The following is a 14029-nucleotide window of genomic DNA, read 5'->3' as shown; positions in this document are numbered from 1 at the left end:
AATCTATATATCTTCTTTGGGGAAATGTCTATTTAGGTCTTCTGCCCATTTTTGGATTGGGTTGTTTCTATTTTTGTTATTGAGCTGCATGTGCTGCTTGTAAATGTTGGAGATTAATCCTTTGTCAGTTGCTTCATTTGCAAATGTTTTCTACCATTCTGAGGGCTGTCTTTTGGTCTGGTTTATGATTTCCTTTGCTGTGCAACAGCTTTTAAGTTTAATTAGGTCCCATTTGTTTATGTTTGTTTTTATTTCCATTTCTCTAGGAGGTGGGTCAAAAAGGATCTTGCTGTGATTTATGTCAGAGTGTTCTGCCTATGTTTTCCTCTAAGAGTTTGACAGTGCATGGCCTTACATTTAGGTCTTTAATCCATTTGAGTTTATTTTTGTGTATGGTGTTAAGGAGTGTTCTAATTTCATACTGTTACATGTACCTGTCCAGTTTTCCAGCACCACTTATTGGAGAGGCTGTCTTTTCTCCACTGTATATTCTTGCTTCCTTTATCAAACATGAGGTGACCATATGTGCGGGGTTTATCTCTGGGCTTTCTATCCTGTTCCATTGATCTATATTTCTGTTTTTGTGCCAGTACTATATTGTCTTGATTACTGTAGCTTTGTAGTGTAGTCTGAAGTCAGGGAGCCTGATTCCTCCATCTCAATTTTTCTTTCTCAAGATTGCTTTGGCTACTCGGGGTTATTTGTGTTTTCATACAAATTGTGAATTTCTTTGTTCCAGTTCTGTGAATAATGCCAGTGGTAGTTTGATTGGGATTGCATTGAATGTGTAGAAGATTGCTTTGGGTAGTAGAGTCATTTTCACAATGTTGATTCTTCCAATACAAGAACATGGTATATCTCTCCATCTATTTGTATCATCTTTAATTTCTTTCATCAGCATCTTATAGTTTTCTGCATACAGGTCTTTTTTCTCCTTAGGTAGGTTTATTCCTAGATATTTTATTCTTTTTGTTGCAATGGTAAATGGGAGTGTTTTCTTAATTTCACTTTCAGATTTTTCTTCATTAGTGTATAGGATTGCAGGAGATTTCTGTGCATTAATGTTGTATCCTGCTACTTTACCAGATTCATTGATTAGCTCTAGTAGTTTTCTGGTAGCATCTTTAGGATTCTCTATGTATAGTATCATGTCATCTGTAATCAGTGACAAGTTTACTTCTTCTTTTCCCATTTGGATTCCTTTTATTTCTTTTTCTTCTCTGATTGCTGTGGCTAAAACTTCCAAAACTACGTTGAATAATAGTGGTGAGAGTGGGCAACCTTGTCTTGTTCCTGATCTTAGTGGAAATGCTTTCAGTTTTTCACCATTGAGGACGATGTTGCCTGTGGGTTTGTCATATATGGCCTTTATTTTGTTGATGAAAGTTCCTTCTATGCCTACTTTCTGCAGTGTTTTTTTATCATAAATGGGTGTTGAATTTTGTCGAAGCTTTTTCTGCATCTATTGAGATGATCATATGGTTTTTCTCCTTTAGTTTGTTAATATGGTGTATCACGTTGATTGATTTGTGTATATTGAAGAATCCTTGCATTCCTGGAATAAACCCCACTTGATCATGGTTTCTGATCCTTTTAATGGATCAGTCCAAGAAGAAGATATAACCATTGTAAATATTTATGAACCCAACATAGGAGCACCTCAGTACATAAGGCAAATACTAACTGACATAAAAGGGGAAATTGACAGTAACACAATCATAGTAGGGGACTTTAACACCCCACTTTCACTAATGGACAGATCATCCAAAATGAAAATACATAAGGAAACACAGCTTTAAATGATACATTAAACAAGATGGACTTAATTGATATTTATAGGACATTCCATCCAAAAACAACAGAATACACATTTTTCTCAAGTGCTCATGGAACGTTCTCCAGGAGAGATCATATCTTGGGTCACAAATCAAGCCTTGGTAAATTTAGGAAAATTGAAGTACTATAAAGTATCTTTTCCGACCACAACGCTATCAGACTAGATATCAATTACAGGAAAAGATCTGTAAAAAATACAAACACATGGAGGCTAAAGAATACACTACTTAATAACCAAGTGATCACTGAAGAAATCAAAGAGGAAATCGCAAAATACCTAGAAACAAATGACAATGGAGACACGACGACCCCAAACCTATGGGATGCAGCAAAAGCAGTTCTAAGAGGGAAGTTTATAGCAATACATCCTACCTTAAGAAACCGGGAACATCTCAAATAAACAACCTAACCTTGCATCTAAAGCAATTAGAGAAAGAAGAACAAAAAAAACCCCAAAGTTAGCAGAAGGAAAGAAATCATAAAGATCAGATCAGAAATAAATGAAAAAGAAGTGAAGGAAACAGTAGCAAAGATCAATAAAACTAAAAGCTGGTTTTCTGAGAAGATAAACAAAATTGATAAAGCATTAGCCAGACTCATCAAGAAGAAAAAGGAGAAGACTGAAATCAGTAGAATTAGAAATGAAAAAGGAGAAGTAACAACTGACACTGCAGAAATAGAAGGGATCATGAGAGATTACTACATGCAACTCTATGCCAATAAAACGGACAACCTGGAAGAAATGGACAAATTCTTAGAAATGCACAACCTGCCGTGACTGAACCAGGAAGAAAGAGAAAATATGAACAGACCAATCACAAGTACTGAAATTGAAACTGTGATTAAAAATCTCCCAACAAACAAAAGCCCAGGACCAGATGGCTTCCCAGGCAAATTCTATTAAACATTTAGAGAAGAGCTAACACCTATCCTTCTCAAACTCTTCCAAAATATAGCAGAGGTAGGAACACTCCCAAACTCATTCTACGAGGCCACCATCACCCTGATACCAAAACCAGACAAAGATGTCACAAAGAAAGAAAACGACAGGCCAATATCCCTGATGAACATAATTACAAAATATTGGGCACTTTAAAAAACATTCCCTCGTTTAACAGGAAGAGATTAAGACTTGTATATATTTAACTGCCTTGCCTAATCAAAGTTACATAGTAGGAAGGCTGTGCTCAATCCCTGGTCTGTAGATCTCCACACCCCATGTTCTTTTTAATTTTATTCTGTTGTCTATTATAAGGAGAATAAATATGTTCTGAAATAGAGGGTCAAATATAATAATTTACCGATGCTGAGGTTCCTCTGTGTATGTGGAGTTTTCTGAGTCATGTGACCTCCGCATTTGCTTTCCTTGCTTGTCAATCAGATATAAGGGGCAGAGGCAGGCCTCCCAGTAGACATCAGGCACCTTTACTCATGTTCTCTGTGGGATAGAACAAAGGACTCTTTGAGTCCCTTTTTCTATTTCCAGAATAGAGGATAACTTTTTTATTAGTGTTCCTACCAATATTTGAAGCCATAGGCTCATAGGCCATCAGAACTTGAAGGGCAATAATAATAGTAATAATGACAACAGTGACGATGATGATGACAACAACAGCTGCTAACATTCTCTGAGTACCTCTATGTGCCAGGCACCATTCTCAGCCTTTTAAGTGTATATTTTCCTTTAGTCTTCATCGGTCACATGAAGTAGGGGGTGTTACTATCCCAATTTCACAAAGACAAGGAGACAGAAAGAAGTTAAGCACTTAGGTTATACAGTTATTTAATATTAGAGCTAGGATCCAAATCCAGGAATACTGGTTTCCAAGTCATACTCTTAACCACTGGACTCTACTGCAAATATGCTGTATATGCCTTTTTGTTTTAGATGCGTGACTCAGACCTCAGGGTGGGCAAAGGATTTGTCTAAAGTCATAATGGAAAAGCCTGGACTAGAAGTCTGTACTGTCTACTTTGTCATCTTGTTCTTAGCAGTATTTTTCTTTGAATTTGACTTTCGGTAGCGCCCAAGAATCTCCAAATGCTTATTGAATAGTCACTTATTTATTCTTTCAGTTTCTCCGTATGGTCAAGAGAGCACACATACCAGCTTATTGGTTTCCCATGTGGGGAAACTGAGTCTAGAATGGGCTTAACATCCTATCTAGTCTACAGCATGTGCTTTTATGTTTGTTGCCCATTTGCTTGCTCTCCTTCCTTCTGGCTTCAGGATTCAGCTGTGTAGCTGTTTTTACAAAGATTTCTGGACTTTCTAGCCCCATAAGGTATATCCAAATGGTTGGATGTTTCTTAGAAAATGGTAAACTTGAAAGAATCCAGTGCCCAAAGCCAAGTCCTGGTTTTCAGTTGATTCTGGCTTAAAGATCATTTGGGGGCTTTTTTTTTTTTTTACTTAAGGGTTTAGTCTTATTTGAATATTATAATTTGAATCTGTGAGGAAAAAATTGGCATGGGTCGATAGGTGGTCACAATGCTTATAAGCTCCTGAGGACACCTAGAATTCAGAATTCCTTTTCATTAACTGATGACGATGTTAGCTAATATCCCTAGTTCAGTAGCAAATCCTGTAAAGTGTAATTGTGCCCAAACAGCTAAAGAGCAGAAAAAAGAACGATTCATTCTAGTTAATGAATTGCTTTTTCTTTTTTTTTCTTTCCTTTTTTAAGGAGTACTTTAATGGAATAAGAGACAGAAGGACAGGTAGAACAGGAGTCTCGATATCAGAACTGTAAAGGACCTCACAGCTTGTCTGCTCCAACATTTTTATGGATAAAGAAACTGAGGCACAGTGACTTTTCCACTGAACTCTCTTGTAATTGCTCTTATCATTTCATGACTCTGAGAGAGGTCTCATCTTAACACAGAAGGGGTGAGAGTAACAAGCATCTCATAATGGCACAACTACACAGAGAATGGAAGAGACCTTATACCTGCAATAATATGGTCAATCCCCAAATTCCAGTTTGGCTTTGAAGGTCTAAAAATAACATATTATACCAAATTGGGGTATCTCTGTGTATGTAGTTATAGTTACTGCAAGTAAATAAAATAAAATTGGATTTGAAGTCATCTGCCATGCAGAAGAGGCCTTATAGTGTATTAGTTAAGAAAGAACATGGCTGCTGGACCAAAATTCCTAAATTCAAATCCTGTCTCTATATTTACCCACTGTGTGAACTTAGGTAACCTCTCTGTGCCTCAGTTTCCCCTTCTATAAAATAGGGATTACTATAGTTCCTGCTTTATAGCCTTCCTGTGTAGATTAAATGAATTAATACCTATAAAGTACTTAGAAAAGAACCTGGCATCTGGTGAGCATTCAATAACTATTAGTTGTCATTGTTATTCATAAGATTGCTTAAGTCAGCCAAAAGGCCTCCTCCATGTGGCTGAGCCATTGTGCATGTTGTTGACTTATTTCCAACTGAAATGCTCCTTGGACATCCTAGGTGGTAGAAGTAGCAAGGCATTTTCCTGATAGATGAACGTGCCCATAATGAACATGCTCAGAAACCCTAGAGCCCAGACCAAATGGCTGGCTTCCAAGAGAGAGAGGCAGGGCAAGCCTCAGTTTGGCTCAAGCACAGTGAGGCCAGTTTAAGTGTGTATTATGTTGAGGTGTCAGTATCTGCCTTCCTATTTCCTTGTCCAACTCTGGCATGAGGCCACCAAGATACCACCTCCACCAGTGTCTCCAAAGTTACTGTTCTCTAAGTTCCATTGTTTTTCTGAGTAAAAAAGATTATGAGAAGTTGGAAATCTATATGCCTGTGCCTGCTCAGTCTGATATCTCCCAGGGCTGAGGAGGACCCTAGATCACAAGACTCCATTCTCTCAGGTGACTTTTCTGCTCTCAACTTGTCATTTTTTTCCTTAGGCCAGGAACCATCACTCTGCAAGCCCTTTCAGAAGCTAACAGAAGACTATGGATGGAGGCCATGGATGGGAAAGAACCTGTAAGTTATCCTGGGGAAACATCAGCAGCATAATCCAGTATATGAGTCGCTCTAGTGGTAGCAGTGGGTCCAGGATAATTAAATGGTGATAGATCTTTGATACTCAAAATTTTAGAGGTAGAAGGAGTTGTTGAGTTGACATTTCTTGTTTAACAAGTTAGGCAACTTGAGTTCCAGAGAGGGTGAAAGACTTCTCTAGGATCACTCTCAGAAAGGCATCACAATGGGCCTAGAATCCAGGTCTCTCAGCTTCCTGCTCTGGTCTTAGATTATGCAGCCATGCCCACAAAATCTTCTTAAGAAAGAAAATTAAGCCTTTTTGCAGTTTATAATATTAACGTGTTCATATATAAGGATGGAAAATAATTTCCATGGTTGTGAACAAGCATTTATTAAGATTTTATTCAAAATGGTTTTGCTGCCCCTCCCTTACATCCCCAAGTCAGCTTGTTCTCTTTAAGGGCAGGAGATGGCATTGCCATCCTATATCTCAGGATGCACCACTCCATTTAGAATACTGTTACATATGATGACAAGTAATACTTTTAAAGACTAGTGATTATCATATAAAGATCAATATGAACAGTCAGAGGTCACTGAAAAGAATTTTCTCTCTTCAGTATCTTCTGCGTAGGTTTCTTCTCATGGCATATGAAATAATATCAGCTTCCTAGTGTTGGAATCCCAAAAGTTTAGATTTGGATCTGTTTCTGCCATTCAATGATTGTGTGACCTTGAGATAGTTATTTACTCTCTGAGACTGTTCTCTTAAGTAAAATGGCTTTAATAATTTCTGTTCTACCTACCTCACAGAGTTGATTTGAAAAATCAATTGAAAGCCAGTTTGTCAACCATAATGTACTGTATTAGTTTGAGGTCTTCTGACTGGTCTGAAGTTTGGGTACAAACCTACTGAAATTCAACAGTGTTTGGATACAGTCCAGTCTTCTTGCTTTATGCAAGGCAAAAACTTGCTAAGAGGGGAAATATATTACAGGGCTTTCTTTCTGTGTGTTTTCAGTGCCTTGGAGACTAAAGAGGAGTGCCCAGATGCCAGATTGCATTAATAGCAACCAAGATGGTAGCAGGAGAGAAGTGGTGTTGTGAGGACTGTCATCCAGAAAATAGGCCAGGGCCTTTCTCCCCTTCCTCCCCTCCCAGAAACCTGGAGCTTAACTATTACATGCCTGTGATATTTCTTTAGGAGGTTAGTAGGAAGCTCCACAAGGCATTTTATTCTTTTTTTGTTTTTGTTCATATTTCTTTCTTCTTACTTTTTAAAATTGAAGTATAGTTAATTTACAATATTGTAAGGCATTTTACTTTTAATTCCCTCTCCTGAAATTGCTCTCCCTTTAGGGTTTTAAAAATCAAAGGATACAGATGGCTTTTTGTGGAGAATGATGTTAGAACATGGGCCCACTGCATGTGGATCCTTACCAACTTGATTATGAGAGACGTTTCACAAATATCTTTTTTATAGCAGTGGTGAAAAGGGGCTGGCCAAGCACAGAAACCTCTCTCACTGAAATATCCATTGGCATACACACATAGGGAGAAAATTTTCTTTTAAAAGGAGAGCTTGTTAAAGCAAACTATACAGATGGCATATAGAGGACTTATTTCCTGCAGCCTCACATTACTAATGTTGTCACTGCTTTATTAACCCCCCCAATTCACTGTTCTTATACATAGTATGCTTGCCTTTGCTTAAAGTGTCAAAGAAGATCAGGACTTGAAGGAACATCTACTCCAACCCTGATCGTTTTAGAGATATGAATTTTGAAGTCGAGAGAATGAAAAGGATGCCTAAGTTTCATAATGAGGTAGAGGTAGAGCCAAGATTAGACTTCAAGAGTCAAGGATCTCTTCTTTGGTCTCTCACATAGCTATCACAATGCATACTTCAAGATGGCTCAGAGAAATCTTGGTGAATGCATGGATCTCTTTCAGATGGGCACTTGCCTTTCTACAGGGAAACACCCATTAATGTCTCTGGGTGGCGAGGTTGGTATTAGGAATATTTAAATTTTACCATCAATGCCAGTTACCCAGGTATCCATGAGAAAATCACTTTCTTTCTCTCATGCTCTCTTGCTCCATCAGAAAAATTCTCTAAGCTTTACATAAGTAAATGTCTAAGATGAGTAGGCTAAAGCTGCAGTGAACTGTATGAAATCCAGTCTAATCTTCAGGGATTGTTAATCCAGCTGTTCCTAGGGCCCTAGGCAAAGATGATTCTGTTTAGCCCACTTTCTTTCTTGTTAAAGCCTTAAAGTCACTAATGGTTTTGATGGCTTATTTGGGGAAAGATATTTAGTATTTGCTGTACTTACCTATAGTGATTCACAATAACCATTGCTCTTTCTCTCTCTTTTTTTGTAGATCTATCACAGCCCTATAACGAAACAGGAAGAAAGTGAGTCAAATTTCTGATCTACTGATATTATGAACTGTTAGCTGTCCTAATCACAGTAAATGTTATCATCAATGATATGTAATATTGATGCAAGTGTATTTGTGGATACCTCTGTATGGAATGAAATTCAGGCCTATTTTTTTTAAAGGTGTTTATTGATTGAATTAAGGAAGTCACTTTATCTTAGCTTATGGGTGGGATAGTAGTAGTAATATAAAGAAACACATTATATCCTTCTTTTTCTAGACACATGATAGAAATTGTGTGCATTTCCAGCCTCACATTTCACATTTGATGTAGCTCATGCCTAAAGCAGACATAATGCAGAGGGTCAAGTAAAAGAATTTTGTGTTATAAGAGTAAAATCTCTAACCACCCTCTCCCCTGAATGAGGAATCTTTCCACCTAAGGCTGATTGAAGAAGAGCAACCAAACCCCTAGTTCTCTCACTGCAGTCTCTTAGCAAGATCATTGAATGCTTGGTAGGTGAGGCTTATTACGGCAGAATCTAACTCTGCTTTTTTTGCTTGAAACAGTGGAGCTGAACGAAGTGGGGTTCAAGTTTGTTAGGAAGTGCATCAATGTCATTGAAACCAAAGGTAAGATATGAACCATAGCCTTAGCAGTGTTTGAATCTGGTCATTCTTTTTTTTTTAAACATAGTTTTATTATTTATTTATTTAAGTTTTATTGACGTACAGTTGATGTACAATATTATATGTTACAGGTATACAACATAGTGATTCACAATTTTTAAAGGTTATACTCCATTTATAGCTATTATAAAATATTGGCTATATTCCCTGTGTTGTACAACATATTCTTATAGCTTATTTATTTTATACATAATAGTTTGTACCTCTTAATTCCCATCCCTATTTCGCCCCTCCTGTCCCCCCAACCCCACTGGTAACCACTAGTTTGTTCTCTATATCTGTGAGTCTGTTTCTTTTTTGTTATGTTCACTAGTTTTATTTTATCTTTTAGATTCTACCTGTAAGTGATATTATACAGTATTTGTCTTTGTCTGATTTATTTCACTTAGCATAATACCCTCCAGGTCCATCCACGTTGCTGCAAATGGCAAAATCTGATCATTCTGAATTTTTCCTGGGCAATTTTTCTAAAGGAACAATGATATCATCTATTAGTCAGGACCCGTTTTAGGAAAGGATACTGTTTATAAACCTTGAGTACTAGACACAATGTTTAAAATTTCCTCAAATTTCAAATCAGTGGTATTTAACCATGTTTGGATAATTTGTGGTTTCCTGCCTTTAAAGATAAAGAGCTTCAAATGGCTTATAAAATATTCTCAAATACTATCTGGCACTCTTCTAATAGTGTTATGATAGTTCCATCCTAAATAAACAAGAGTTCAATTTCTGCCACAACACATATTGATTTAAAATTTTGGGGGGGGCAAAGTTAAATTCAGGCAAATGTGGCATCAGCATTCTTCCAGGTTGACGATACTCTCTTGTTTCTCTCTGAGAATATTTTGAATGTAGGCAAGTGTAGTTTATGAGCCAGGCCTCTTTTTAAGTTGCTTCAATGTTTCTCCATGCAAAAAATGGCTGTTTGCTTCATATCTGCCACACTCTAGGCCTCTCTTACTTCATTACCACTGCTCAGGGGCAATTTGAAGGTTCATATTTCCTCCTTTATCAACTAAACCCTAGTTCCTTGACAAGATGGTAACACCATTCTCAGCCATCTGCTGCTACTCACCTGAGCATTTTCTTCTATTTACTATAGAGTGTGTTCTTTTCTGTTCAGGTTAATAAGGGCTTGGTACAATCCAAATGAAAGTATGAAAAGAATAATTTGCAGAGATGTTTCAGGACTGTTCCCCTATTGCAGGGGAGGGCTGGAGAGATTGGAGAGAGTAGGGAGACCCTTTCCTGTTTGAACTGACTCCATTGTGTAAGTACCTACTTTCTCTACCCTGAGGGAGATGAAAGCTCTAGTTATATAAACAAAACTGACTTGGTTTTCTTTCCCTAGGGATCAAGACAGAGGGATTGTACCGTACAGTGGGCAGCAATATTCAGGTTCAGAAGTTGCTGAATGCCTTTTTTGGTAACAATTTTTATTTCATAATTCTTTTTGGGAGTTGTCTGTGTGTTAGGAAGAAATGTGGCTATAAGAGAAAGGAGACATTGCTAAAGAAGGTTGTAGAATATATTTTTTAAAGTATTTTCAAACATACAAAAATGAACATTTATTTGCCTATCCTGAGTCAGAGACCATCTTGCCTTGAAACATCTTATTCACTCCTCAAACCCTTTGCAATCTGGATTCTACCCTAACCTCTCCATTGGAACTACTCTGGCCAGGCTTAGAAGGCACCTTCTTGTGAAATCCAGTGGACTCTTTTCAGTCTCTATTTTGCTTGATATCCTTGTTGACCACTCTCTCTTTTTCTAAACTTTCTCCCTACATGACTTCTGTGACTCAATGGTCTCTTGATTCTTCTAACATCTTGTATTATTCCTTTCAAGTGACTCTTGTCAGGTCCTTTTTCTTTTTCTTACCTTTTAAATCTTGTCTGAGTATTTCCCAGCATGCTATCTTTGCCCCGCTTCATTTCTTCCTCTACATGTTTTCTTAATGATTGATTTTTATCCTGGCTATGGATCACATTTTTCTTTTATACATATGTCTAGTAATTTTTGTTGGACACTGGACATCGTGACTTGAGTGTTTCAATTTCGTTGACTTCTTTTTAAGAGTGTTGAATTTTGTATTGCAGGCAGTTATTTGTGGAGCAGCTTTATCCATTTGAGGATTATTTTTAAGCTTGTCAGGATAGATATAAAGTATCCTTTCCTAGCTAGTTTAGCCTTACATCTAAGGTCTGACTTCTTTTGTCTCTTCATTCTTAGTTATTGGAACTTAAACATTTGCCAGCTTTGTGTGAGTTCTGGGTATTCTTCAGCTTAAAGCTTCTTGGTATTTCTTTGCCTAGACTAATGGATTTCCATCCTAGGCACTAGGATTTATATTCAATAACAGACTCAAGGGGACCCATAGCTAAGGGTTTTTCAGTTCTTTTTTTACATAGCTTCCTCCTCTCTGGTACTCTGCCCTGCAAATTCTAGTTTCCTCAGCCTCTCTGAACTCTGAACTTTGATCTTTGTCTCTTCAACTGAGCAAGACTTGCATGCTCAGCTTGAGCTCTCACTCCCCATGCTACCATCCAGAAAGTGTTTTCAGGCAGCAAGCTATGGCGATAGTAGGGCTTATTCTTGTTTTTTTCCCCTCTTTCAGAGTCATAGTCTTATACTGTATGTTGTTCAATGACTACAAACAGCTATTTCATATATTTTGTCCTGTGTTCTAATTGTTATAACAGGAGGGAAGTCTGGTCCCAGTTACTCCAACATGGCCAGGAGTGGAAGTTCCTCTTTGTGGTTTTTACTAGCACCTCTTTGCTTTCAGCACTCAAAAATCACTAGTCCAGACATCATCTCATGAGTTCTAAAATCATGGATTCAGTTTCCCACTGGACCTGTGCTTCTCAAACATACTTAGGTCATGGCACACATTGGAATGATCATATCTGTGTAGCACACTCTGATAAGTGGACAAAACTGATCATGGCTGAGGCAGTAAGCTCCAAAGGCTGAGGAAGTCAGTATTGGAATTTTTGCACAAGATCTCTGTACATAGATGTTCCACAGGTACCTACGTTTTACATGTCCAAAACTAAACTCATTGTTTATCTCTTCCTGAAAACCTGTTCTTCTTCCTTTTGTGAATGATGGTGAACTATCTGGTAAGCTCAGTTCTCATAAAGTGTCAGAGAACAAATTGAGTGTGGAAAGCTGCAGTTTGGATAAAGCATATATTTTTGGTCTTTTCTGTGGTGCATACCTTACCTTCCGCAAACCTGCAGGCCTGACATCCTAATCTATTAACACTTGAGGGTGCTGCAGCATCCAGTAAAAACAGTTATGGAGATTTTGCATTGTGGATTACATCATTGGTACCTCAATATCTGTTTCTATTTATCATTTTACACTGTTGGCTTTTAAAAGTTTAAGCTGTGTTATTCCTGGCCAATTTACATTGCATTTTATAAGCTAAAGGACACTTTTCATATATAAAACAGTTAACAGCATGGCCCAGGATATTTAGTCTCTAAAAAATTATTGAACTATTTAGAATTCTGTTTCCAGTATCACTACATTCTTCTACCTGATGTATAATAAGCTAAAAGAACCGCCATGCTGGGCATTCTACTGAGTCTGTTACAGGCTTCAGTAGGACTGAAATGGTTCATTCAAATCACACATGCCAGTACAATTCAGTTAAAGTATCATGGAAAGTGGCTGGGCTGGTGTAGTGCATGTGTTCAACATCAGTCTCCAAATATCAGTACTCATAAGAATATCTGAAAAATAGACAATAGTCTATTACATTCAGAATATTTATATTCTGAATAAAAATATTTATAAGTATTTTATAAAAACAGTGTTAATTTACTTATGTATGCATAAAACTGGTAAACCCTGATCCCTGTCCCAGATCTAATAAATTCTAAATCTGGTGATGATCCTTATTCATTTATTTATTCATTAGCAAATATTTGAGTATCTACAAAGGGCCAGACATTACGCTCAGGGCTATAGATTAAACACTGAACACACCACTTGTATTTCCTACCTTTGTGGGACTTACATTCTATGGAGAAGACTGTCTGTCAGCTAGCGTATAATCTTTAAATATGTAAAGAGACCTCCCTTCTAAGCTTCTTTCGTGTTTTGTCTTCTGGAGATTCTCACTGAGATACTCAAAATTGCCCTGCTTCTTTTGACCTATCCTGATCTTTTCCCATACCACTACGAATTGGCTGCCTTGGCTTCATGTAGGCTCACCATGATTTATCCAGGAGAAAGAGCATTCATTTCCTTTTGCCAGCATGATATCTTTTCCTTACTTCTTTCCTTAGGTCTCATGCTCTTTGCTAGTCAAAAAGACACTTCCAGCCACTTTTTTAACCCAAACAATCTGCGGACTGCAGACTACTTTCTCTATGGCATCTCCTATAACACTTGACTGTGGACTTTCTTCTGTTGTTTACTAGAGCCTTCCATACTTCCCCTACCTGAAAATCTGTCTTTTTGACAAATATAATATAACACTAAGTCAAAGGGGATATATCCACAATTAATAATTATTTTTCAATCAGTCTGTTGGTTGGTTAGTCACAGTTCTCCCCTACCCTCGATTGTTGCATGATGCCCTATGTTAATAGATCCTACCAACTGTGAGGAATAGTCTTCACTTGTGCTGGATCCATCAAAAACTACCTTGGTCACAGAGAAACTAATTTGATTACCTCAGAGGCAGTTTGGTACCACATCTAAGAGTTCTGCTTCTTCACTCTTTACCAAGTCATAGGCATTTCATTAATGATAATGCCTACTGTTATCATTGTAATCTTGATAATCATAATTATGCTCATGATAATGCCAGTGTACCTAGCACATTGTGGTAACTCAGTAACTGTTCCTTCAATGGAACTCTGAGATCATGTTGTGCTTCAGAGACTAAGTGTTTTACAATGACTGGAGCAGAGGGGTGAGATGGGGCATGGAGAGCAAAGAGACTGGATATATTAACAGAAGTCCTTGATGAAGTTGAACCTGGCTAGGAAACCATACACAGAAAAGCATTGTTCCTACAATACTATTACCATGACAGAGGCCTACTGAGCCAAACAGAGGAGAAATTGGCATGGTGAGTGAAGTAACTAATCACTAAGATGTTATTTAGTTATTTAAATTTC

General features: G+C 37.5%; 1 protein-coding gene across 1 annotated transcript in view; it reads left to right on the top strand.

Moving 5' to 3' along the window:
- Positions 1-14029, top strand: part of OPHN1 (oligophrenin 1) — a 609375-nt gene that overhangs the window by 360532 nt on the left and 234814 nt on the right. The window contains exons 12-15 of the mRNA XM_032620572.1: positions 5735-5813; positions 8199-8232; positions 8769-8831; positions 10240-10314. Coding sequence (XP_032476463.1) covers positions 5735-5813; positions 8199-8232; positions 8769-8831; positions 10240-10314 — 251 coding nt within the window. The remainder of the gene's footprint in view (positions 1-5734; positions 5814-8198; positions 8233-8768; positions 8832-10239; positions 10315-14029) is intronic.

The sequence above is a fragment of the Phocoena sinus genome, chromosome X, assembly GCF_008692025.1.
Source record: "Phocoena sinus isolate mPhoSin1 chromosome X, mPhoSin1.pri, whole genome shotgun sequence".
In the NCBI taxonomy this organism is placed as follows: domain Eukaryota; kingdom Metazoa; phylum Chordata; class Mammalia; order Artiodactyla; family Phocoenidae; genus Phocoena; species Phocoena sinus.
This window is presented reverse-complemented; position numbering and strand designations above follow the sequence as displayed.